Source organism: Drosophila ananassae, chromosome 2R, assembly GCF_017639315.1.
Source record: "Drosophila ananassae strain 14024-0371.13 chromosome 2R, ASM1763931v2, whole genome shotgun sequence".
Lineage (NCBI taxonomy): Eukaryota > Metazoa > Arthropoda > Insecta > Diptera > Drosophilidae > Drosophila > Drosophila ananassae.
The window spans coordinates 7,565,985-7,590,705 of NC_057928.1; the positions used below are offsets into that span (position 1 = coordinate 7,565,985).

The 24,721-nt window shown below is 43.4% G+C and overlaps 7 protein-coding genes across 11 annotated transcripts; 3 read left to right on the forward strand and 4 right to left on the reverse strand.

Annotated features, from left to right (window-relative positions):
* Window positions 1–2,790: 2,790 nt before the first annotated feature.
* On the reverse strand, window positions 2,791–3,716 carry LOC6493723. Its single transcript, XM_001958273.4, has one exon. It carries the CDS (start codon window positions 3,270–3,272, stop codon window positions 3,054–3,056), a length of 219 nt encoding a protein of 72 aa, XP_001958309.1. The 5' UTR covers window positions 3,273–3,716; the 3' UTR covers window positions 2,791–3,053.
* Window positions 3,717–5,417: 1,701 nt separating this feature from the next.
* LOC6493722 lies at window positions 5,418–7,269 on the reverse strand. Its single transcript, XM_001958272.4, has 4 exons — window positions 6,990–7,269; window positions 6,558–6,668; window positions 6,075–6,500; window positions 5,418–5,678 (listed from the first exon to the last, which is right to left on the reverse strand). The coding sequence occupies exons 1-4, from the start codon at window positions 7,173–7,175 to the stop codon at window positions 5,520–5,522; spliced, it is 882 nt and encodes a 293-aa protein (XP_001958308.1). The 5' UTR covers window positions 7,176–7,269; the 3' UTR covers window positions 5,418–5,519.
* Window positions 7,270–8,075: 806 nt separating this feature from the next.
* LOC6493721 lies at window positions 8,076–18,194 on the reverse strand. Of its 5 annotated transcripts, XM_001958271.4 has the most exons (17): window positions 17,951–18,152; window positions 17,123–17,660; window positions 16,880–17,071; window positions 16,455–16,700; window positions 15,918–16,400; window positions 15,308–15,850; window positions 14,930–15,175; window positions 14,402–14,869; window positions 12,916–14,343; window positions 12,387–12,854; window positions 10,246–12,327; window positions 9,798–10,189; window positions 9,573–9,728; window positions 8,746–9,514; window positions 8,593–8,685; window positions 8,390–8,473; window positions 8,076–8,322 (listed from the first exon to the last, which is right to left on the reverse strand). In XM_001958271.4, exons 1-17 carry the CDS (start codon window positions 17,996–17,998, stop codon window positions 8,186–8,188), a joined length of 8,373 nt encoding a protein of 2,790 aa, XP_001958307.1. In that variant the 5' UTR covers window positions 17,999–18,152; the 3' UTR covers window positions 8,076–8,185. The 5 variants fall into 5 exon arrangements, with proteins under 5 accessions (XP_001958307.1, XP_014764506.1, XP_014764507.1 ...); XM_014909020.3 differs by having other exon boundaries at window positions 14,402–15,175; XM_014909021.3 differs by lacking the exons at window positions 14,402–14,869; window positions 14,930–15,175; window positions 15,308–15,850; window positions 15,918–16,400; window positions 16,455–16,700 and having other exon boundaries at window positions 12,916–14,293; window positions 16,914–17,071; window positions 17,951–18,150.
* Window positions 18,195–18,542: 348 nt separating this feature from the next.
* Window positions 18,543–19,850, reverse strand: LOC6493720 (cytochrome c oxidase assembly protein COX18, mitochondrial). Its single transcript, XM_001958270.4, has 2 exons — window positions 19,292–19,850; window positions 18,543–19,232 (listed from the first exon to the last, which is right to left on the reverse strand). Exons 1-2 carry the CDS (start codon window positions 19,757–19,759, stop codon window positions 18,642–18,644), a joined length of 1,059 nt encoding a protein of 352 aa, XP_001958306.1. The 5' UTR covers window positions 19,760–19,850; the 3' UTR covers window positions 18,543–18,641.
* Window positions 19,851–20,124: 274 nt separating this feature from the next.
* LOC6506227 lies at window positions 20,125–21,776 on the forward strand. The gene is made up of 4 exons (XM_001958269.4): window positions 20,125–20,464; window positions 20,524–20,981; window positions 21,040–21,167; window positions 21,233–21,776. Exons 1-4 carry the CDS (start codon window positions 20,249–20,251, stop codon window positions 21,685–21,687), a joined length of 1,257 nt encoding a protein of 418 aa, XP_001958305.1. The 5' UTR covers window positions 20,125–20,248; the 3' UTR covers window positions 21,688–21,776.
* A 147-nt stretch (window positions 21,777–21,923) lies between these two features.
* Window positions 21,924–23,190, forward strand: LOC6502773. The gene is made up of 2 exons (XM_001958268.4): window positions 21,924–22,552; window positions 22,617–23,190. Exons 1-2 carry the CDS (start codon window positions 22,029–22,031, stop codon window positions 23,107–23,109), a joined length of 1,017 nt encoding a protein of 338 aa, XP_001958304.1. The 5' UTR covers window positions 21,924–22,028; the 3' UTR covers window positions 23,110–23,190.
* Window positions 23,191–23,287: 97 nt separating this feature from the next.
* On the forward strand, window positions 23,288–24,717 carry LOC6506228. The gene is made up of 2 exons (XM_001958267.4): window positions 23,288–23,807; window positions 23,863–24,717. Exons 1-2 carry the CDS (start codon window positions 23,295–23,297, stop codon window positions 24,253–24,255), a joined length of 906 nt encoding a protein of 301 aa, XP_001958303.2. The 5' UTR covers window positions 23,288–23,294; the 3' UTR covers window positions 24,256–24,717.
* The last annotated feature ends 4 nt before the right edge of the window (window positions 24,718–24,721 follow it).

A 24,721-nucleotide genomic window follows, 5' to 3' on the forward strand; every position in this document is an offset into this window, starting at 1 on the left:
ATACAATAAACGTGCAACGAACTCTATTTCTAGATTAATCGAGGAATAACCTTAACCACACAAAGGTGCATTACGTAGCCAGCTGAACCTTATAGATATATCATATGACATATGGTATTCTACGATCTGCGCCCAGAATTGTTTGGATTATTGTTATATTTGGTAATTCGTTGGATCTTTAGTTCCTAAATAAGATACCCGCCACCACCACCACCACTACCCCCAACCTTGTTTTGGATCATTGTCAGCAAAAGTATCTTTTCGAATTACTATTTCCAAAATATACATACGATATACAAAGCAATTTCTAGAGCGAGATCTCGATTTAGAGGCAAAAAACATGGCAAATGGTGAAAAGCAAATTAACAACCCAAACAAAATGGTTTTTCTATCAATGTTGAAAGCGAGTGTGTAGGAAATATTTAACCATATATACAACAAATATAAATTGTAGCTAAAATGGTTTCAAGTAAACGAAATTGTTGAGTATTTTTAGTCATGAGAGAATCGAATTAAACGTCACATCACAATACACACACACAAAAAACCACATAAAAGAACATGAATTTATACAAATTTTTAAAAATTATGCAATTCTCTAGGGTTTCCTTTTTGTCGCAATTTTTTATTTGTCAAGTATTTGCACAGAATTTCGTTTATTGCCTTCTGCTGACAACAAAGTCCATTAAGTCCGTGAAACTTGTTTAGTTTTTCCCCAAAAATTACCCATTCCTCCTACCCCTCCCTCCCTAAAAAAAAAGCCGAAATTCTGTTGCAAAATATACAGACATGCATACACACATGTATGTGTGTAAAAATAAAAAAAAAAATTAAATTAAGAAATAAAAAAAATATATTGGTGCAAATTGCACATTGTGAGAATCTGTGCTGAAGCTGCTCCAGAATTAATTGTAATTGTGTGCGAGCCACGAAAGATACAAGACACAAGATACACATGTAGAGTAAAGATACAGCTACCGATGCCGCGATTTAGATACCGATACACCTATGTATGTTAAGCCAATTAAAGCGATGAAGCCCAATGAATGTGCTGCTAACCGAGGGATAGGAATACCGAAGTAAATACATAGCAATGATTAGCTGAAGAGTAACGAAAATACTAGACAAATTATACCTTTAGCTAAACAAAACAAAAAATGGAATAAAATACGAAAATTAAGAAAATGTATCCAAATTCTTCCGTAAATGAAAAACCACATTTCTAGCAAACAATTTACCATACATAAGAGTCTATATATACATTCATACATATGTATAAACTATACTGTGCAGCATAAAAGTAGTATACGGAAGGAAAATACGTAAATCAGATGACACACAACACCTACAGACACCTACAGAAAAACAATACGAGGTATTACAGAAATCATGAAAATGCAGCCCACTAACGAATAAAGATATCAGCATGGAGATTACAGAGATGGTAGGGTTTGGAGGGCATAGCGAAAAGGATATAGCAGGATAAGGAGTAGCAGTAGCGGTAGAAGATAGTAGGCGAAGCTAGAGAAGAACCCAACTGATCTCTACTGTGTTCTATGCTTTAGAAAGGACATAGGTAAATAATTGAATAATTACAAAACCCAAGTATTACCATTTTGAGCTGCAATATTTTTTAATCAAAAAACCAGATAAACATAACGAAAAATACAAAGATAATAATTAATATATATTTTTCTCTTTTGAGATAAACCGAACGAAACTGTTTTGACGAGAATTGAGTTAGGCAAACAAATAAACGAAGCTAAAATAACATAACATATTCCAAAAGAAAGTATCAAAAAAAACTGAAACCAAAGCTAGCTAAGGAAATGCACAAAGTTTTGTGTGTATTTTTTCGGTTTTTTATTCGGTATATGTGTGTAAATCTTCCGTGTGCAATAAAAAATAATGAAATGCAAAAAAAAATACAAGAAACCAAAACTACACTACACTACAAAAGCAAAGCCAGACACTAAGCCCAACTGAAATTGTCAAATATGAGTAAAAATATATATAAAGTCTATATGAGTATATATTTAGATAACAATTATATTATATACATATATATTATATACATACATGTGTGCAAATTATTCAGATCCATCAAAATACGATGCGGAAAAACGGAAAAAGTCTCTATATATATATTTAGTAAAATTATAACGAAAGAAAAATGAATACGTAGTACAACGGCAAGCGAAATAAAAAGTATAAAGCAAAACATATAAGAGAAAACACACAAAAAATAAAAAACAATTCGAGAAATGGTAAAAAAAAAAAACAAGGATAGCATAAAAAATAATTATTTATAAAGGCTGTAATTGTAAGTAAAAATCCCGATAAAAACGATCGATTAAAAATTAAAAATTAAAACCAAATTCAACATCAACATATTTCACCCACAAAACAAATTAAATTAATTAAAAACGAACGTAAATCGCGAAAAATATACTATAAAACATAAGTAAGAATGATATCTAAAAACAAATTTAAAACCTAAATGAAAATTATATAAAATAAATACATACAACAAAAAAAGAAAGTAAAGCATAAATATAAAAACAAAAAAATTATATATATACGAGAACTCAATGTATGTAATAAATATAAAACTAAATAAATAAAATATTAAAAATGGAATAAACCGAATCAATGAATGAATATTATTTGTTTTTGAGGGAATCATGTCATTGGTCGTGTCATGGGATGACGCATTTTTCCCCATTTATAGTATAGTATAATACATTTATTTTTTTCAATACCCTCCTTATAAAGTAAAAACATGAGAAATTTTAGTATTTCTATTATCTACGCTCTAGAATGCATTTATTTAATCTTTGTTATATGTTTTCTATGCCAAGGTACATGAAAAATCGTAGCGCTGGCTCCATTTAGATTCGATTTGCTTGAGGCACTTAGCTCGACATTTATCGCCTCAGAAAATACTCGTATTACGCACTTTCAGAAATATATGCATAGTGCTCTTTGAAAAAAAAAAATGAAGATTAGGAACATCTCAAGGCCGGAACTGAAGACATCCTGGAATTCCGGAACTAGGCCTCCTTGCCGATGAAGCTGCGATTGTACTTCTGCAGCCTCACGCTCTGGGGAGCCTTCTGGGAGCGATCGAATTCGCAGAACTTGTTCGTCTTCACCATCCGGGGATTGGGTCCGGCCGAGGTGCGCCAGTAGACCGTCTGGACGGCATTACGTCCGGCAATGAAGCGACTGGTGGCTCCCACCAAGTGATTGACCTTATTGGCAGCAGACATGTTTGATTTTTGCAGGTTGTACGTCGTATTTGGTTTTATTATCACAGTTGGGTTGCTTTCAATATAGAGTATGCTCTATATTTTTTTGGATTTTTCGTTCCAAACTCTGGTTGTTCAGCTCATTTGCGCGCACGATTCGTTTGTGTGTCCGCACTTCGCTCCGGATCCGGTATTTATAGCCCGCGGCACATGTCGGGGCGATTTCTTATCAGCGGTTTATACTGGTACATTATCTTCCAAGTAGTTTCTGCTTATCAGGCCCGTTCGGATGATGGCGGTGCCCAAAGGGTTGTTCATTGATTGGCTTATGGCCAGGTTATAATACTGCAACCTGCACGCTGCGACGCATTTAATGTCGAAGTTTCACCTCTCAACTAATGTTTACTTTTTGGCAAGATAGCCTTGGTCTAGTGGGCTGTGTGAAACCAAAATGATCACTTCCTTGTACTTCCTGACACTTTTCAGCTTCGATCTCAAAGTCCAAAGACTAAAATCCAGACTGGTGTGCGAATATTGCACAATTATATAAATACTCATCAGACAATGACGTAAATCCTCATTAAATGTTTCTACAGTCGGGCATCTGTCACTCAAACCCACTTAATTGAAATTATTAAGCTATATTTATTGGTATATTGGGATTAAAATGGGATATATATGGGATATATGATCCATACTTAATCACTTTCTTAGATAAGTATTAATTTGTTAAGATTATCTAATATTATACGACATTATCAGTTAGCAAGTAAAATATGATTAATGCAGGTCATGGGTTTCTTTATAAAGATGTTCCCCTGTATTTGACACATTTACGAAAATATATAATTTGCTGGCTCATGACAGCTCCAGAGGTCGCATTAACCTATTTAGACACATCCTATTCGGACCGCTGATTATGCAGTCGGTCTTAGATATGCTTCAACTGTTTATTTATTTTATAATACTAGCATGAGCTCCCTACGTGTGCCTCTTATCAGGGGCGCTTGCCTATGACTTATTATTCTGAAAACAAAACGTCAAGCCTGCGCGGTCTCCGACTGCAATCAGGCATTGTTGTAAAATCCGGCAGAAAGTGTGCGATCGCAAAGTCGTTAAATAAACAATAACATTGGCGAAAAAAAAAAATAATAACAAAAATATAAAGTGCACCTGATGATCGCACTCCAAGTTCAAGTGCGATTCAGACTCAGCGGGGGCTGACCAATCTCGGGAACAATCGGGAGGCCCTTATCTATAACAGGCACGTTGTCTGGTAGTGCTCCAAAACCCCAATGCACTTTGTTTCGTCATGGCACTGAGAATTAATCATCGGGATCATTGGGAATATTTTGGAACCTAAACTTTTCCACCACCGTATTGTTTATTTTTTGTTGAGGGAATGTCCAGCAGAGGCTAGACATTTTATTTCGGGAACAAGTGCCTTTTAAGTTTGTTTCTTTCCATCCGATAACAGGCCAGCCACTTTCTAGGCTTATCGCCGACAAAGAAACAACAAACAATATAAAGATAATAGGTTGCCAAAAAAAACGTATATAAATAAGGCCATCGCCAAACTTTCGCACTTTGAGTGTTGAAATCGCGTGAATTTCGACCTCGATCGAAGTTAAGTGGGGCTATCACCTGGATTTTATGGCTCTGATTGCGGGGGGTCTATCCCTAACCCGTTTTTCTAATAACACGAAAAACCCCCTGAATCCCTCTGATTAGCAGACTCCAGTTGCCTAGCACTGATAAGAGTCATCGAGATTTTTCGGCTAGGGCTGATTGTGTAAATAAATGAAATGTTAATAACGTAATCGCCTTCAAGTGGCATTGGCATTGGCTTTCGTATGTGTGTGATTGTGTCAACGGTGCGTATGATTAATTTTTGTAATAAACATTTTTGGCAGCTCCTTGGCGTTGCCTACTTTTGGGGATTTCTCACATCACCGAAAAGATTTTCTCAGAGAGCATTCTAAGCCCTAACAGGGTAGCAACCAAGTTCTATTTACCCCCCGATCGGGTAGAGATCCCAGCTAATTGAATTAAGCAAACATTTAACGCCTACAACTAGCTGACTTAAGTAATCCCCCTGTCTTTGGTCTAATTGGCTTTAATTGACAAGACGGGCAATTAAAGCGATGAAAGTGCTTCTCCATTTGGTTAGTTATGGGTAGTGCCCTCTCTGTATATTTTAAGTAGTCTTTACATGAATTAACATAATATGGCTGGACTCATTAATAAGCTGATTGCAGGCCGATGGGATCACTGGCCCCACCCCCATCCCGCCAGGCGGATGCCCAGAAAGAGTGTTATTAAAGCCAGGAAGCTGCCAGTCAGCTGGCCACATCCATTGCACACCTTGCGGATGGTCTCCGTGTAGAGTCCTCGGCGGGAAAGAAGACTGCGAATGCTCCTCAGTTCCTGTAAACAAATAATAAAACAGTTTTATTTAAATTAGTAATCAAACACCTCGGGGTTATCTAGGACCAGATGCATGCGCACGTTATTTCGAAATATATGCAAATATTATTTCACCTTTGACTTTACATATTTTAGATTCCAGATTTTAATAAATTGCTCACGTAAGAGATTATTTTGAATCTGTTATAATTTAGCTAATGATACTACTAATAAGCACTTAACAAAATATTCCAAGAAATTCCTAGTATTTTATAGTTCCTAGTATTCGAAAATCATACAATTAAATATGTTATTATGTTACTGAAATAAGGTTTATTATGCTACTCTAACCTTAATCTTTTAAGTTAATAGACTTAATAGAATAGTAAATTAATAAAAAACCCATATCATACTCACATCTGAGCTGAGACCCAAGCGGTTCCGGGTCAGAACCACCGTGTAAATGGAACTTTTGACATCATTGCCGCAGAAAGTGAGTACCAGGTGGTCGTTGACAGCTTTTACGACCTGGACAGTGCCGGTGAACTGGGTGTATGAGTTCAGGGACACCAGGGAGCCCCGCTGATCACCGATATTGGACCATTTGCCGGGTGAACTTGTGCTGTAGTTGAATGTGTACTCCAGGTTATTGTCCCGCTCGCTCCAGACCAGGCGGAGGAACTTCTGCACGCCCTGGTTATAACGCGGATACTCATCGCTGGCCAGATACGAGGGTGGAGTCGTAGTCCTTCCATAGTTGTTCTGATTGCGGTTGTAATTTTGAGCATCGTAGCCACTGTAACCATCAATGCCAAAGCGACGATTTTGCTGAGACAAAAGAACCTTTAACAAAAGAAATAATTGAAATATATCTTTTAAATAAATATTAAGAGAACTTACTTGGTCAGTGACGTCGGCCAGGTGGATGATTACACAAGAATCGTACTCGTAGACTCCCGGAAAATCTTGGGTGTGTACAATAATCTCACTGCCGTACCAGAGGCCCATCATCTGAATACGTAAAGAGATACAGAGCGGTCATTATTACACATCTATACAAACAGTATGGGGGTAATTTGTGGGATTTGCATGCCACTCGCTGTGCGTTCAATTAAATAAAATTGAAAAAAAAATATTTAGGATGACTGGGGTGCTTGCACATCATTGACATTGGGCGCAAAGGGTTAATTAGCATAAATAAACCATAATTGCATTAGCCATCAGTGGCATCTTGGCATTTAAATAATCATTTAAACAAGCTGCGCCTTAAATAATTCACTTTTTTGCCCTTGATTGAGATGACAGATATATCTGATTATTATTATATTTCACCTGTTCCAAGTCCACCGAGTTCTGGGGATTAATGTCCATGCAGCGGAGTTCCGAGTTGCTTCTCTGGGTGGTGGAGGAGGACACTCCAGTGCCATATCTGCCATACTGGTCCACTGCCGTGCCTGAGATCAGGCCAACACAGAGGCTGAGGATGGTCCAGCAAGTAAAGGATTTGCTTCCAATCATTGCGAGATAATTTAAATAAAACTTTCGGTAAGCTCTACTAAGTGGCGATCTGTTCCAGATGAAATCCCACGACTGAATAACAGAGAAGCTCCACGGGCTGAGTTAAACTCAGATCGGACTCAGAGAGATACGGAGATGATACGGGGGAACAGTGAGAGATACTCGAACTAAATAGGAACCGCCCGTGTTCACTCTTTCACTCACAGACACACACAACACACTAACACACCAAATTGAAAAACAACAGAGAATCCTACACAGAAATAAATTTATAGTGCTTTATTGAGATTAGGTTTTCAAAATTTAAAATACATATTTTTAATAGCAATTTTTTGCCAGATTCTCTATTAAATTGTTTATTATTTATAATTTTAAATAATTAATTAAAATTTAATATATTTCTTACTGTGCACTCTGGCAAATTGTTGTATTAATTAAGTTAATTGTAGCGCTTTCCATGCCGATCATCCAATCGCGCATGCAACGCCCGCACAATGCTTCCCAGCCGTCCAGCTCTCCGTCCCCATTTAACCCCTCCTCTTAACCCCTGGCAGCCCCACCCCGGCCACCAGCCACAAATTGGTCCCCTTTGACCATTCCGGCTTGGTGTCAATTGAGTGTGCTCCGGCTCTCTAGCTCCGACATAGCCGGCGAGTGGCCCAAAAAGCAATCAGGAGGAAAATGTGGAGCGTTTCGATCCGAGTTCTCCCAAATGGGGGGATGAGTCGAAAAATAAAGCACTTCTGACTTGTGAATTAAATCATTGTCGCGGATCTTGTTTGTTGTGAGTGCTATTTGTTGTTGCTCCGGATTAGGACTGAGTTTGTTTTTGTGCGTTTTATTAGCATTGATTATGGATTTAATTAAGTTTTTCGTAAATGCAAAGAAATAGATCAAAAGTTGGAAAAGAATGTACTTTACTTTATTCTGCAAATAGTTCTTAAAAATTATATCTTTCTAATAGAAACTCTCTGTTAAGTAGGTCATGTTCGATAAGGATCTAAAATCCTTTAGAGACGCTGCAGGCTTTCATTGATTTTCTCGTAGATCCAGTCGATGTAGTGGTTAACCCGAACATAGACACCTGGTCGGTTCTTATAGCCGCAATGATGGCCCCACGATATGATGCCATAAAGGGTCTCCCCATCTGAAAGTGTCAATATTTAGACATTATTATAGAGGCACCGAATACCTTGTTTAGTAAATATATTTACCATTATTGGCACAAACCAGGGGACCACCTGAATCACCCTCACAGGCATCCGCACTCTCGTCCATGGAACCGGCACAGAACATGCCTGAAAAGTGTAAAAAGTAGATGCGGGTTATTTCCTGTTAAAGCTGGATTCAAAGTACATTTCCACTGAGTTCCATTGTTAAACGGTTCAGTAATCATAATAGATCCATTTTCACACACCTTCTGTCATGGCCGAGCCGTAGACATTCGATTGTTTGCACACCCGATCGTTCAGAATGGGCAGGTCCGCGGAGCTCAGAACTTGGGAAGGAGCTATAAGAAATAACATTATTAGATTTTTATTAAAATTGTACTACATCTAAGTGAACTTACTAGAGATACCAGATTTAATGGAGCCCCAACCAGAAATCGTGCACATGCGATTCTCGACTAGCTCTTCGTTCTTATCGGGCAGGCAGATGGGCTGGACGTAGTCACTGAATTTCAGGGGAGTCTTCAGCACCACCAGAGCTATGTCGTTGTTCATGCGAGAGCCGTCCCGGAACTTCTCATGGATGTACCAGTGCTCGATGAACGAGTCCACCTCGGAGGACTCTGCAATGTTGGCGTAATGATCGCCCACGCGCACAAAGTAGGCGCCCTTCTTATTTCCGTAGAGGCAGTGGGCAGCGGTCAGGAGGTGGCGCTTGGAGATCACCACAGCTCCGCACCAGTGGCTGGAGACGCGACCTCGTCCGCGAGCCCTGATGGTGGCCTGCCAGGGGTGACGACCCCTTTGAGCCGTGTTCCCCTTCACCACACGCTCCTCCTCATGATGGGCGTACTCATCAACCAAGTCGTCCTTGAAGATTCCACATCGTCGGGGTGTGTGCAGCGCCTTGCTGGATCTCTCCCAAAGTCCAATCTGGGCGAATGAACTCAAATCCTGTTTCCCACCCTTGATGGGGTTTTGGAAAAGCTTCTGTGATCGTGGCGGAGGTCCAGCGGTGCAGTGCAAGGCCACGTCTTCGGTGTGGTTGCAATTGTGTTCACCCCAGTTCCAGTGGTTGCACTTGTCGATGGAGGTTTCGTTGCCGAAGCACATCACCTGGTCCAGCCAAATGGGTCCATTACCATTGCCAAATATGTTTTTCTCAATTTTCTGGAAGAGCCAAGAGGGTTAGGTGTTTTTCTTAGATAATATATTGCATCCTACTTACCGCTGGACCGTAGTAGCCCATGGAGTTGCAAGCCACCTGGGCATTCTTCAGATTGAAATCATCATCGCACACACTGCCCCAAACGCCATGGTACTTGACCTCCAGGCGGCCTTCATTGGAAGTGCGTCCGCCTTCCAAACGGTATTGAATGGGGGACTATAAGATAAATAATAATATTTAATTAAACTTTATAAACTAAAAACGTAACTTAAAATAAATACAAACCTTACAAACAGCATCGCACTCATCAGACTTGTCGGCACAGTCCACGGTATTATCGCAAACAAAGGCGGGCGGGATGCACTCCTTGGAGGCGTGGCAGAGCCAGTAGTTGTTTGGACACTTCATTACCGGTACCTTGCAGATGACACCGGCCACCTCGTCGACGCCACAATTGTGAACTCCCCATCCCTTGAAGCTGCAATCCTTGAGGCTGGTTTCGTTCCCACGGCATTCGATCTCATCCATCAGATAGTTGAAGTCCTGGCTGCTGGGGGCGTAGAATGAGTTCCCACGAACTTCCAGGGCACCCATTTTGAAGCCCAGTTCCCGGCAGACAACATCCGCATCCTTTAGACCAAACTTGTCATCGCAAACAAGGCCCCACTGGCCGTTGGCTGGAAGAAAAGTGGAATAGTTTTATCCGAAAATGCAAATAGGACTTCCAACTCACCCTTGACTTCAATGCGGCCCATATGCGGACCCTCTCCACCACTCAGTCTAACCTCGTAATCCTTCGGGGGACAATTATATTCGTCCCTGCCATTGGAGCACTCTTTCTGCCCGTTGCAGATCTGCTCCTTCCTCAGGCACTTTCCGTTTCCGCAATCGAACTCGCAATCGTCAATCACATTCGAGCGCGAACCAATCTTTGGAGTAACATCCTCGGCATTAGGATTCTGATACAACTCCCAGTCCTCCTCCTGGGCAGGGGTTTCATCCTTTACGGGAAAAGGATTTGGAAGCTCTGGGTGGCGACGATGGAAATCGGCACTGTGCTGATGGTGATGGGGATGGTGGTGGTTTTGGGTAAGAGGATTATGGTGGGGCTTGGAGAACGGATCGGGAAGATTTGGATGGCGCCGGTGATAGTCACGATTGTGCCCGGACGCATGCCAATTGTTTTTCATTGTGGTTGTCGTTGTTGTCGGTTTGGGAGTGGTCGGAATCTGTTCAACCTCCGCCTTGCGGGTGCTCCGGTGATAGTTTACCGAGGAGTAGGTTGAACTGGGTTTAATGGTCTGCTCGGTGCGGGCCGTCTCCCTGACATCTGGAAAAACATAGTCATCTTCAGTGGAGTCCAGGCTCTCCTGCTCCCCGGCTTTAATGAGTTCAACGTCATCGTCCGGATCTGTCTTAGGTGTGGTTGTAGGTCGTTTTGTCGTAGTTGTGGTGGAGGAAGTGGTGTCAGTTGGTGGCCTGCTGATGGCAGAAACTAGTGCTGATTCGGCCTGCTTGGCTAACTGATCTTCAGCATTACCGCTGTGATTAAAATAGGGACGAAGCATTAGCTTCAGAGCCTCCTTCATCGCCAATTGGGAACTGGGATCAGTTCCATAAACAGATGGATTTGATTTCGGAGGGGTTGGAGGACTGTAGAATTGATGATTTGGCGGAGGACTCTGTCGCTCCGTGGTTGTGGTTGTGAAATCATCATCGTCATATATGACATCATATTCGGGATTAAAAGGATCTAGCGGCGGAGTTGGAGTGGTGCTTGTTGTGGGAACTTTGGCCCAGGAAGCGTTTCTGGAATGAGCAATTCCTGCGTACGAAGGACTATAGTGAGGATGGCTGGGAGATTGAGGAGCGTTCTTATCCACTGCCGGATAAATGGGGTACGTGTATAATCTATTACCTAACTTTGGCAAGGGAGTGGTGGTGCTGGTAGAAGTTGGTAGTGATGGGGGACCTGTGGGAGGCAGCAGACCACCATAAAGATTCGATTCCTCTACAGGCAGGCTGGGATTTTTCGAACCCGCAGGGTTACTGGGGGAATCTAAGGGTTTCTGCTGATCGGGAATAGGGTTAGGGTTGTAAGGCTGCCATTTAGATTGTGGTTGGGAGCCACTAGGCGACTGATCTGGATAGTATCGCGGGGGTGATCCAGGAGGAGGAGCAGGAGCCTGGCCCGGATATGCCGGTTTTTCGTCAAAAGGATCTTGTGGCCTCTGCGGTTCATCGTAGTCCCAGTCAAGAGGTTTCTGTCCGATCGGGGGAGTTTGATTGTGTGGTTCCCTAGCCCCAGGAGTATCGGGATTGTAGTCAAGGTTTAATGGTTTTTGGCCACCGAGAGGAGCAAGTGGCGGCATCGGCTGCCAGCCGTTTCCTGGCGATCCGTAATCGATTCTGCGACTAAAGTTCTGACGTGACGGAAGCGGAGGGTGCTCCGGTTCGTTCTTTGCCACAGGCTGGGCGTAGTAGACTTTTCCGGGATCGACGGGTGCCATTGGAGCTAGTGGAGTCTTATAGGTAGGATAATTACGATTCGGCTGCAAAGAGCCCTCAACATAGAGGACGTTCTGGGACGGATCACGGCGCGAATAGGAGGTCTCCTGGCCCGACCATCCAACTTCCTGCGGGTTCTGGTAATGTGGATTCTGTTCCAGACCAATGCCAGAGGGTCGCTGCATGTTCATGTCCTTCCAGCGATCGCCCTCCCCGATAATTCTAGTTCTGGTAGTAGTACGGGTCGTGTAAAGATTTCCAAACTGATCCCGGCCAGACGTCTCGTACGACTTGGACTGGCGATCGCCTGAAAACAGAAAGTAACAAAATTAAAAAATAGCACAATATCTACCGTGTGTTAGTAACCATATGTGGGATCTGTCCAACCGATAGCCTCCTCCCCCCAGACCAGATAGTCGGAGCGATCGTAGCTGGCCAGTTTATCGTCCAGCACGCACAACCTCCGCGAAACACTGAACACCTGCTGGCTGGGACAGTCGAAGATCTCCGCCCGACCAGGCTCGCAGTGAAGGTATTTGCTGGGAGTGCGAGGATGCGGCAACGTTCCAGTGATTCCTTCGGGGCAAGCGGGTACAGCGCCCTCGAGCTTCATCTTCTGGGTCCAGTCGTAGACGATATAGAGCTCCTCAAGCGTATAGAGGCGATCTGTGCGCTGCACCTGACTACTGGGCCGGCAGCTACCCTGTGAAAGACTGAAGTGCTCCTCCGGAGGGCAACGCTTCAGAGTCATTCCAGTAGTACCGCAGCTAAGAAACTGGGAGCAGTCGAAGGGGTAAACGAATAAACCGACGACACCTTTGGGACAGCTCACAACTGAAAGATTTAAGGGATCGGGTTTAGATAGCGCTGCTTTTCCTGGCAACTGCCAACTCACTTGTCTCCTGCTCATTTTCTTTCTTCACGAACGGAATGCGATCAGTGGTGGCAACATGCTGCTCCGGCAGGCAATATCCTTTCGAGACACTAAACACATCCAGGGCATCACATTTTCTAACCAGAGTGTGGCCCTCGATGCATGTTAGATAGCTCTGGGCATCGAAGGGATTCGGAAACAGTCCGCTCACACGTTCCGGGCACATCAAGGGTGTAGGCGGGGCGCCATAATAGTAGGGCCCATTTTGACTATAAGATCCTCCAGCGGATTGAGAATTCTGTTGGTATCCTACCCCCTGGCCTTGATACGGTGGCTGATAAATTTCACCTCCTTGATAACCGCCATAGGATTGGTAGTTTCCCTGATATCCTTCACGAGTTTGGGAGTTACTTCCTTGGTAGCCTGCAGTTGTTTGAGAGTTACTTCCGTGGTAACCTCCTGATGATTGAGAGCTGCTTCCTTGGTAGCCTCCGGTTGATTGCGAGGCACTTCCTGGATAGCCCCCCGGAGTTTGAGAGTTGCTCCCATAGTGAGGTCCAGAATAGTGCGAATCCCCGCTATGGTAACCGCCTGAAGATTGCGAAGAACCTCCTTGGTAGCCTCCCAAATGTTGCGAAGAACTTCCTGGATAACCTTGACCAGGTAGAACCCCTCCATGGTAAGCTGCCGTATGTTGGAAAGTTTGCGATTTTCCTCCTTGGCTGTCTCCAGGATATTGAGAAGGTCCGCCTTGATGAGCTCCCGAAGGGCCTGGATAGCCTTCACCAGGTAGAGACCCTCCATGGTAGGCTGCAGTATGTTGGAAAGTTTGAGAATTACCTCCATGGCTGTCTCCAGGATATTGAGAAGGTCCGCCTTGTGGAGCTCCCGAAGGACCGCCTGTATATGGCGAGTTGCCACCTTGATAGCCGCTCAAAGTTGAAGGACTACTTCCTGTGTAGGCACCTGGATATGCGGAGGTACCGCCTGGATAAGATCCCGGATATTGAGAATAGCCACCTTTGATGGGAGTAGGGAATTGAGAACCAGGAGAGTTGTAGCCTCCTTGGGAGGTGGGATAACTTTGTGCGGGGTATCCTCCTTTGGACTGTAAAGCTCCAGCTGGCTGCCCCGTGGGCTGATATCCTCCATGTTGATCGTCGAATGACAAAGCTCTGCCTTGGGCATATTCTTCATTCTCATCTGCTTCGTGGCTCAACTCGTGCTGCGTTCCACTCAGATACTCCACGCGATCGTAGGACTGTGTAACCTGATCCCTGGGCACGCACTTCTGTTGGGAAATGCTGAAAACCTGGCCCTGATCGCAGCTACCAGTTTGTGTTTGTCCGTCCCAGCAAATCAGATACTTGGTGCAATCGAAGGGATGAAGATAGTAGCCCTGGGCGTTTGGAGGACAAGTTAATGTGGTAAGATCCTGCATAAAGTCAGCTGCGAAAGAAAAGGATAACCTACTACCCGCACATAAGATGATCGTGGAGAAGCTTACTCGAGAACTGAACACTGATATAGGCATGATCCAAGTAGTCATGGGCGGAGAGGAGATGCCGGGCCACACACTGGCGTTTGGACAAACTGTACAGTTCGGATGCGGGACAGCACACGACCTGCAGGAGTCCATTCTGGCAATTTAAGTAGTGGCCGGCATGGAAGGGATATGGATAGTTTCCCTGCAGGTTGGCTGGACAGCCCCTGATCGCTGACTGATGGTCTTGGGTGTCCTTGTACGTGTACGTTGTGGTCGTCGTGGTTTGCAGCTCCGCCCAAAACTTGACTCGATCTCCGGCAGCCACTTGGCGAGCCGGACGACATCCCTTTTGGCTCAAACTGAAGGCCATCTGGGAATCACAGGGCAGAACAGAGAGTTTCCCAGCGGAACACTTGACATATTTGCCAGCATCGTAGGGATACAAATGGAGGCCATCCGTACCATCCGGGCAGGCAGAAAGGATCATTGCTGATGAATCAATTGTCGTGAAATCGAGGGACTTTACTGACTTCAAGGCAGAAAACTTACTCTGTTCGATGCTAATTTGGGAGACTATGTACGTAACGTAGTCGGAGTATACCAATTGATTCTTAGGCTGACAGGATCCCCTCGATATGCTGAATACATAGCCGGGATTGCACCTTTGAACAGCCAGTTTAGCAGCCTTACAATTGAGGAAACTAGTCTGATCGAAGGGATGAATAAAATGACCATCAACTCCCACAGGGCACAGAAGATCTGACGAGTGCTGCTGGGCGGCTGGGGATGGGTTATCTGGGAAGGGATGTAGGAGTTGATTCTTAACCGTATCTAATAGCCAACGTATGGATAGCAAAATGGAGCTTCAAGGCCAAGATGAGAAAGCAGAATGATCTAAATAGCTAATCCACTTCAAATCCGACTTACTTAATGTCCCATAATTGGGATCTGTTGGAGGACTTTGCTGAACCGAAGGATATGAGGCTGGAGTGGAACCTGAAGAAGAACTCCTTCCTGTGCAATCAACTTTGTTGGCAAAATCACAGCTACCGATAGCCGGGCTGAAAGCAGTGCCCGGTCCACAATTTTTAATGAAGGTTTGTCCATTTGAACACTCCAAAAACTTGGTGCAATCGAATGGATGAGCATGGAGTCCCGTAGCGGCTGCAGGACACTTAATATCTCCTTCGCCATCTAGGCTTTTGCCGTGTCCTCGGTGCCCTTCCACCGCTACACTCTGGACAATTGACATCTCGATGTAATAAGAAACACGGTCATAGGGTTCTATTACTTGTTCCTTGGGCTCACACCGTTGCTGGGATATTCTGAAGACCTCTCCTTGGGGGCACTCTTCGATATATGTCTGCTGGTTGGAGCACCTGACATACCGGGTGCAATCGAAGGGATGTAGGTACAATCCCTTACTGTCAGGAGGACAAGTCACGGTCGACACATCCACCATAAACTCAGCTGCAAATTAAACGTTTTTGTTTTCATTTCGAAACATTTACGGATCAGGATTCTTCAGGATGCTTACTCGAAAATTGTGCACTGATGTAGGAGTAGTCCAAGTAATCATGGGCAGCAAGAAGTTGCCGAGCTACGCACTGGCGGTGGGAAAGACTATAAAGCGTTCCGGAAGGACAACATACAATCTCCAGGACTCCATTCAGGCATTTTATGAAGTGACCCGCATGGAAGGGATACGGGAAGTTGCCCTGGAGTTTGGCCGGACAAGACTTAAGGGCAAACAACTGACTTGATAGTTGATTTTGATTCTGGCGGCCTTCATTGAAATAAGTGGTTTCGACTTGAATTTCTTCCCAGAACTTGACACGATCGCCTCCGTTTATTTGAAGGCGCGGGATACAAGATTTCTGAGACAGGCTGAAGGCAGTTTGGGGAGCACAGCTGAGAATGGACATTATGCCACCATCTGAGCATTTAACGTACTTCCCAGCATCGTAGGGATACAAGTGCAAGCCATAGATGCCGGCAGGACAAGTGTTTAGGCTCAGGGCTATGAAAACTCAATTAGAATCAGCCATGCATCGAAGATGATCAAGTAACTTACAGTAGTCGTAGCCAATCAGCGTTATAATCAAAGTCACATAATCGCTTTGAAGTAATTGCGTCTTTAAGTGACAGTACCCTCTCGATATACTGAACACGAAGTTGGGCTGGCAGCTTTGAATGGCCACCTTGCCGTCCTTGCAATTAAGGAACTTGGTGTGATCGAAGGGGTAAGCGAACAACCCAACAGCCCCAACAGGACACAACAGACTGTTGACCTGAACTTCGGCTGAGGTCAGGGCATTAGCTGGTGCAAAGAAAAGGATTAGGTTAATAGGATCAAAGGCTTAAACATAATGCAGGAATAAAGCAGAAAGCAAGCAAGCATGAACCGCAATCGAAAAGGATAATAGTACCCAGATGGAGAAGCAGATGAAATGGAGACCAGGCAAAGCAAAGCAGTAGGGAAAATAAAATCAAACTTACAGGAGATCTGGGAGGAGGCTGAAAAAACACATACCAATCTGTAGCCATCGAAGATCTGGCCCTGAGGACACTGCTCTACTTGGGGTTGAACACCGATACCGCAGCGCAAATACTTGTGGGGATCGTGGGGATGCGAATGGAGGCCACGATAGCCGGTTGGACAGCCCAGGTCCGCCGAGGCCACAGAGTAGCCTGCGCTGCGTGTTAGTAGAGGTACTAGAGATACTTATCGCACATACGTACCGTTGGCATTGGAATACGGCTGTGCTCCTCCAGATCCACAGTCAACCGAGCCCTTGTGGGCACAGAGCAACAGTTTCGGATCAAAGGCCGTTCCCGGTCCACAGTCCTGAACAAAGGTTTGTCCGTTGGCGCAGTTCAGAAACTTGGTGCAGTCCGTGGGATGGGGATGTAATCCATTGATACCCGGCGGACATTTAGCCTCCCCATTCAACTGCTGAAGTCGCCCCAAACGGGTGGATTCCGTTTTTCCTGCTCCTCCTGCCGATGCAAAACACTCTACTTTGTTCGGATGATCACACTCCAGGATCTTGGCATTGAAAAGAGTTCCTGGAGCGCATGTCTGGATGGTGGGGCTGCCATTGAAGCAGTTGATGTAGCGGTGGCAGTCGTGGGGATAAGCCACCACTCCTGTATATTGAGGTGGACAGGCGGAATCGCGCTGGTAAATGGGCTGCTGGCCCTGCCCGGCTGATAACCCGGACTGCTGCCCGGCACTTTGGTAGTTGCTGTTTGATTGATAAGCTGAGGCCCCGGGTCGCTGTCAAAAGCGTAATTAGGAAATATTATTGAACAACTACAAGCAGCAGCCAATAGCTTTTAATTAGGTATTATTGGCGGGCATTTGTCTTCCGTTTTTAATTTAGATTATTTTAAGAAACATGCATGTTATTCCTTAAGTAAGATCTTTTCTCTAAGACTGATCGTTGCAGGATCCTTTGCAAAAAGGATTTGATAATTGGTAAGATTAAGTTACAAAATCTATCCTTTTTATCTTAAAATATTATGTTTTTTTCATGCAAATAAAGTCACAAACACAAAAATACTAACATCCACCAGCAGAACCGCCAGCCAGAGGCTCAGGAGCCACTTGGCCATATTCCTTTTCCGATTTAGATTACTTTTTATTCGAATATATATAATATAAGCCCCCGATGCTGATAGTCACTGTGCTTCCGAATCGCGCTCGAATTTAAGATTTCCGTTGTTGTCCCGTCCAGGTTCCAGACTCGACTGACTCAACCACGAATCGCATTTCACTTAATTGAGCTCGGAACGAATCTCTATCTGTGCTCCCGCTGAATGTTGTGCTCGGATGTCGCTGGACCAATTGAAATGGACCACTATCTGGCCCATAATCTCAAGACCTTTCCCGCCGGCTTATCGCATTGTTTTGTTTGTATTTTCTTTGGGGGGGTTTCACTGTTTTATTTATTTAGTGGAAATCGAGATGATTCTCTCCTGATGGCAGTGGTGATGATTTACAGTGGCACAGTCGTATTTAGGGATTGTCAATATTTACATTAAGGGCATTGCTTTGCAAGAGGACCACTTCTATCTATATCGGTTAAAAGTCTACTGTTTTTAACATTTAAACAATATATCTTATACATAAGCTCTTCATAAAACTTAACAGCATTTCTTTTACAAATATATATAAATCTTTTATTGGGAGTGACCCCCTTAAACAAACTCAACATCTTACCTATATTTAGACTAGAATTTTGACTACGGTACCTAATCATTTTGACTCAGGCTTATCAGTAGCCGAATGCGCCACGAGCCCGATCCGTTGCTGAATCTTCAGCCAGAGCTGATCGTATGGTTGGTCAAGTTCCGTTTGAGTCTTGGGAATTCCCACCGTGCGACGCACATCCGGCGAGAGCAGCAATAAATTCTGGGCCAGGCCGAAGCTACTAGAGGCCACCCAATAGACACAGAGGGCCGAAGGAACAGTACAGGCCACCGGAACCATCACAACACTCAGTCCCCGGAAGACATTGTTGGCTATGTTTTGCAGGCGCGTGGGCGGTCGCGTTCTGGTCATTGACTGAACCTCGATAATGGCCAAGTTGATGATTCCCAGGGTCACTGGCAGGATGTAGGAACTATCCACTACCGTAAGATTGGGTATCCACCCAAAGCCACCAATTGTCAGTTCCGTGGCCACGATTTGAGCTTGAATGGTCATGGGATCGGGTAGCATGTAAACAAGGTTACGCAAGGCCACCGATTGGAATATCCACAGGGGAACCTGTCCCCACAATACTATGAGTGTCTTCATGGGATGGCAGTTGTCGCGAACGATTAGTTTTTGCCACTGTTTTTTTATCTGAAAAAGGATCGAAATAATTAATTATGGGCTAAGCTTAAGGATTTAATAATGCAAACCGATCTCCTGTAGACAATCTGGGTTTGTTTATCGCTCCACTTGAATTTCTGCTTAGCCATCGCAGCCTCCTTCTTCAGCTCCTCCACTATGGCAGGCATCTCAAGGGCAATCTTCTCGATCCTGGCTGTGATCTTGTGCTGGTAAACCGTCAGTGGCAGAGTGACTACACTCCGGAACAGGAAAGTGGATAAGACAATGGAACCCCACCAAGGTAGCCCGGTGTAGTCATGAATCGTTATGAGGGTATCTTGCATTACTCCCACGGGCTGACTATTGGACAACGTCTGCCAGAAGCCCGTCAATCCACCGGCATTTCCAAATTGAACGGCCGCCGCTGCCGCTGCTTCTGTTGATGATAGGCGATGATTGAGCCATGCATTCGGGAATTGTGAACCTATGTGAGTTAACTTGTTAACTTCAGTTAGATTATGCCTTCTTAGGGCCCGCAAAAACAGCAAAGCTGCCATTAAAAGGAAATTTGTGTAAATTTGTAAACAACCGAAATTAGTCTTTTTTAACAGAACAGCTGGCCTAACAGCATATTTACAGTGATGTTATTGAAAGCAGCACAGCTGTTTGCACTGTAAATATTAACGATAGTTACCGTAGCCAGAGCAGAGATTGGTTTTTGTAACAAACAGTTAACTATTTAAAAAATATAAATTTCCAATTGAAAGATCTATTAAAATTCTATTAAAAAAGAAAGTAAAAAAGTGGCCCTTTATGGTCAATCAGACCTAAGCTAATTCATAATTAAAAAAAGGGCATATTCAATGTGACCATATTCAACCACTGACATCCGATGATTTGCGTCTCTAGTTTCCAGTTTCTTCCGCTGGTGGCGCTGTGCTATGTTTGCCACTCACACTGTCAAACAATAAACAAAAAAAATTGCCTCCAAAGGACGTGCCGCTCTGACCAGAATTTATAGGAAAGATAATAACAGAACAAGGAAAATGCGATCCAGAACGACAGGAGGCTCCGCCGGCTCACAGGCAGCTTCGCACATTGGTAGCAAAGCTCCAACGCGCCTCTCTGCCGCACAAAGCCGCAATTCTGGCGCCAGTGCACCACCCAAGGAAGGAGGCGTGCGGCAACGAACCTTTCCGCCAAAAAACGACTACGAGAAGTTCTATGAAAATGTTTTTCTTGGCGACGAGAGTGATCCGGAGGTTGGAAAGGGAGGAGTTTGAAGCTCACCGGTGTCATTACAAACATTTCTTTTTTACAGAGTCATGAAACGTCAAACTCTCAGCAGTCGGGGCCATCAAGGAAGCGGCCGTTTCACACAGTGGCAAGCGACGAGGCTTCTCGGCCGAAAGTCGGTCGCCCTCGTAAGATTCCCACCCTCGTGGAACCCTATCCAGAACAGCCAAAGGACGCGTGCATCCGGCAGATCAACGGAGATCCATTACCGGTCAAACGCGAGTTCGTCCACCAAGCCACTACTTATGCACGTTGTAGGACTGATACATTAGGGCATCAGCTTTATACAAAGACTGAAAGGCACGTTTGGAAAAAGGAGGCCATTCAAATGTTCCTTCAGCTGTGGGCGCAGCATATAAAGGACCTTCGGGGTACGACGAAAAACTGCGTTGTCTACCGAGAAATGGAGAAGCAGATGACCGAGTTTGGACCAAGCCACTTTGAAATTAAAACTAAAATGGACAATATGTCCCGAAAATATCGGTAAGTCTGAAGATTATCAGGCAATAATTGTTCGTTAAATGTACTTCTGTAATCTCAGGCTAGAAGCAGAGAAAGTAAGAGAAACTGGCCAGCCATCAAATTGGGAATATTTCCATAGAATACAATCCCTGTTGATTGGAACTAAATCCGTAGATGTTTTTGAGGAAATAATGTTCGAAAACAAAGGTGATTTTGCGTAATTAATGTGATTTTGGAGCGATTTTGAACTATATTATTTATTTTGCTTTCAGTGCCAACCAATTTATCGCCTGAACTAGAATCGGATGATGAAATGGATTTGGATTCTATAAAAGAAGAAGTAGATGTAGATCAGTCCGTTAATGAGGCCCACAATTTCAACGATGCGCATGAAAGCAGCTTAGAAAGAAGTCTTCAGAATTCACCTGAGCCATCCCCTGAACTCCAAGAGCCCGCTGATGAAGATGAAGAGGAAGAGGAGGAGCAGGAGCAAGAGGCAGCGCTCGATCTGGAAGATCAGTATGAAGACGATCTCCCAGAACGTCGTCCGGAAAAAGACTTTGCGCGCTCGCATGCAATGAAGTATCGTTCGAACCGGCTGTTACAAATAGAAGAGGAGAAATTGGCGATCGAACGAGAAAAGCTACAAGTTATGAAGGATGCGCTTAAAGAACTCGCTTCATTCCACAAAGATCTAATGGGGTTATTCAAACAAAAAAGGACGTAATCCTAAAATTTATTTTTAAAAACCTTGTTTTTTATTAGAAATGTTTCTACTTGACTAATTATGTGAAATAAACTTCCTAATTATACATATTCTTAACACTTTTTTTAAAAACAACCGAAGGAAACAACATTAATTTTAAATAATATATCCCAGCTACTTATAAAGTATAGGGTGTTCCAATAGGATCGAACAGCTGATTAAGGATTAGGGTGACCATAGAGTTTTTAAGGGAAAATACTAGTATTTTATTTGCTAGTACTTATTTATACTAGTACTTATTTGTGGAAGGACCGGTGCATCTCCAGCTGCTGGACTTTAAGTGATTCAATAACAACACCGAGATGAAAAACCTAAAGGAGTCAAGCCGCGAAGTGGGACTTAAAGTCCTCCAAGGGGAATACAAATTATTCCCCAAGCCACAACGCAGCACCGTTTGGAAGGTGTTCCAGGAAATTGCCCGCCCCGATGGAACGAAGTTGAAGAACTTCCATTTTTGTACCGGATGCAAGCGCGTCATGCGTGGATATAGCTCATCAAATTTTCGTACCCACATGTGCCATGTCAAATACATTGCGCGTATGCAAAAGGAAGCCAAAGAACAGACTAAGACTATCAGTCCCGAGGAGACAGTGCAGGAAAACATCAAAAAACCGCTCCGTGTCAATGGCAGGACTAATGGTCATTTTAGGTGGTCACCAAAGGCAACCAGGTTATTGTTCCACCTGTGGTCCGACAATATTAACGATTTGCTGGAAGGACGCCAATCATTGGATATTCTTAAAAAGATGGCTGATAATATGAGCTATTTGGGCGTGACGTCCATGGATATTAAAGATAAAATGGATGAAACAGTCGAAAAATATCGGTGAATACCGCTTTTCTATAAGGCCATTAATTTCCAATTTTTATTAACCATTTGAAAATTTTAGGCAAGAAGAAAATAAGGAGAAACTGACAGGTAAACCGTCTAAATGGACCAGTTACAAAAGTGTACAGAAACTTCTCTCCGAAAAGGAAAACAAGACTGAAAATTTCAATGACATACCGTCCTTGAAACGGAAACATAGTTTTAACGAGACGCCACTTGAAAATGAATCAGAGCAGCAGGATGAAGGAGTTGTTAATGATGCAGATGATCTGGTGGACGAGCTGGCAAGGCTTAAGGACAATATTATAAAGGATATAGAAGCATCTTTGGAAAATTACGAAGAAGAACTCGACAGTCAGACGTCCACAGAAAATCCTAACAAAAGAGCTCGGCTTAATAGGGAAGATAGACTTTTGGAAATTAAAGAGAAAAGGCTTGCCATAGAAAGCGAGAAACTGGTGTTAGAAAAAGAAAAGTTGCAGGTTTTAAAGAACCTCTTGAAAGAGATTTCTTCGTTTCATAATGATCTAAGCAAAATATTTCTGTCCAAATAACGACAATCGATCTAAATTATTACGATGCCATTGATAATTAAGTATGAGTTGTTAAATTATAATAAATGCGTATTGATTCGATTTTTTATATTCATATGTTTTATGCAATAGAAACCTTAAAACATCCTTTTTGTTTACATTTTAAAAAGAATGCTTAGTATGGCCGTTTTGGGGTTTTTTAGACAATGAGCTTTTTGTTTGATTGGTCACACTTCTACTCAGATTTGTTGTTTTCAAGATTAAACGGAATGTTTTTTTTAAACGTATCTGGAGAGCAGGAAAAGTGCACCGAGGCCCAGCTGGACATCTTGTTGAAGATCAACACCGGCGAATATAGGTTGGTTAAAAAAAACAAGCGCAGCTCAGTTTGGAATGTTTACCGAGAGATTGCCCGCGCGGATGGTACCAAGCTCAAGTGGCGCTACTACTGTCTTGGGTGCAAGCGCGTTATGCAGTCCACTGGAGGCACAACCTCCAACCTAAGGATCCACAAATGCCACGTCCGGTATCTGAAACAGAACGGCCATGGAAATGCCCCATCTTCTGGTCATCGAAACTTTAGTTCCCGGAGACGAGATTCAGGCTCCCAGCGCGGCGACTTCTATCAGATCCAAGCGGATGCCATATCGGAGTGCGACGACCTCATCGAGGACACAGAAGAAACATGCCTGGAGGAAGATAATATTACTGAGGAAGATGTGAGCATACTTTAACAATATCGATACATTTTCTAAATAAGCATATCTCCTACAGTCGGAGCTAGCAAGAAATCTAGCCTCACCGAAGTCCCGGCCCCTGCTAAAGCTATTCTCGGAGGACTCCAGTTCGGACAAACAGGAGCCAGATGAGGATCACTCCACTGAGATTGGCTTTGAAGAGCAGCGAACCATTGAATTGGACCACAACCACATGCAACAGCCAGCTACGGATTCTAGGCAAGATGTTGTCCAATCCAGAAGCAACCAATTTGAGGCCAGTGCCATTGCCGAAGCAGAGTCCTACGCCAAAGCCTGGACGCACGCCTTCCTGCGTCTGAACGAGGAGCAAAAGTTCTACGCCAAACGTTCCATAGATGAGCTGCTGGTTCTTGGACGATTGGAAAAGCTTAGCATTTCAACAGTCACTTCCTTGTCCACAAACTTCTGATGTTTTTTTTGGCGGTTGTTGTAGGTGTAAAATAAATATAACTAATTATAAATAATCCCACTTTCTTTACAATGAACTCCATTTTATGAGTGTTATAGATCCGACGTAAACATTAAAAAGACCAGATTATTTTTCAATTTTTTTATTTTTTCCAATACGTTTTTAAAGTTTTTTTTTTTTACTTTTTCTTCTTTGCCATCATGCGTTTGTTGTATATTTTTTTGCTTTGCTTTTACATTTTTTTTTTGTTTGTTTAGTTTATTTGCTGTGAATTAGATGTTTTTTCTCAACATGCCAGTTTGTTTCTGCTTTACTTTTTGGTTACATTAAGTTGGGCCTTTTGCTGTCGTGTTTGTTTCAAAATTGTGTATGTTTTGGACAAAAATTCATGTTCAATTTTAAGGTTTTATGTTGATCTTTAATACGAGAAACTTAGAATAAAAGTTCGCTTAACGCACAACATAAC

Excerpts from the sequence above, each read along its gene's own strand:
- LOC6493723 (XM_001958273.4), bottom strand. The coding sequence starts at position 3,272 with ATGTCTGCTGCCAATAAGGTCAATCACTTGGTGGGAGCCACCAGTCGC.
- LOC6493722 (XM_001958272.4), bottom strand. The coding sequence starts at position 7,175 with ATGATTGGAAGCAAATCCTTTACTTGCTGGACCATCCTCAGCCTCTGT. Across the intron at positions 6,669-6,989 it reads ACTCGGTGGACTTGGAACAG|ATGATGGGCCTCTGGTACGG; the intron begins GTGAAATATAAT and ends TTACGTATTCAG. Across the intron at positions 5,679-6,074 it reads GCTTGGGTCTCAGCTCAGAT|GAACTGAGGAGCATTCGCAG; the intron begins GTGAGTATGATA and ends ATTTGTTTACAG.
- LOC6493721 (XM_014909020.3), bottom strand. The coding sequence starts at position 17,998 with ATGGCCAAGTGGCTCCTGAGCCTCTGGCTGGCGGTTCTGCTGGTGGAT. Across the intron at positions 16,701-16,879 it reads AGCCTCCTCCCAGATCTCCT|CTAATGCCCTGACCTCAGCC; the intron begins GTAAGTTTGATT and ends TCTTTGCACCAG. Across the intron at positions 14,344-14,401 it reads TATCAGTGTTCAGTTCTCGA|CTGACTTTATGCAGGATCTT; the intron begins GTAAGCTTCTCC and ends TTTCTTTCGCAG.
- LOC6493720 (XM_001958270.4), bottom strand. The coding sequence starts at position 19,759 with ATGGCAGCTTTGCTGTTTTTGCGGGCCCTAAGAAGGCATAATCTAACT. Across the intron at positions 19,233-19,291 it reads AGATTGTCTACAGGAGATCG|ATAAAAAAACAGTGGCAAAA; the intron begins GTTTGCATTATT and ends ATCCTTTTTCAG.
- LOC6506227 (XM_001958269.4), top strand. The coding sequence starts at position 20,249 with ATGCGATCCAGAACGACAGGAGGCTCCGCCGGCTCACAGGCAGCTTCG. Across the intron at positions 20,982-21,039 it reads AATATGTCCCGAAAATATCG|GCTAGAAGCAGAGAAAGTAA; the intron begins GTAAGTCTGAAG and ends CTGTAATCTCAG. Across the intron at positions 21,168-21,232 it reads AATAATGTTCGAAAACAAAG|TGCCAACCAATTTATCGCCT; the intron begins GTGATTTTGCGT and ends TTTTGCTTTCAG.
- LOC6502773 (XM_001958268.4), top strand. The coding sequence starts at position 22,029 with ATGAAAAACCTAAAGGAGTCAAGCCGCGAAGTGGGACTTAAAGTCCTC. Across the intron at positions 22,553-22,616 it reads GAAACAGTCGAAAAATATCG|GCAAGAAGAAAATAAGGAGA; the intron begins GTGAATACCGCT and ends TGAAAATTTTAG.
- LOC6506228 (XM_001958267.4), top strand. The coding sequence starts at position 23,295 with ATGAGCTTTTTGTTTGATTGGTCACACTTCTACTCAGATTTGTTGTTT. Across the intron at positions 23,808-23,862 it reads ATAATATTACTGAGGAAGAT|TCGGAGCTAGCAAGAAATCT; the intron begins GTGAGCATACTT and ends TATCTCCTACAG.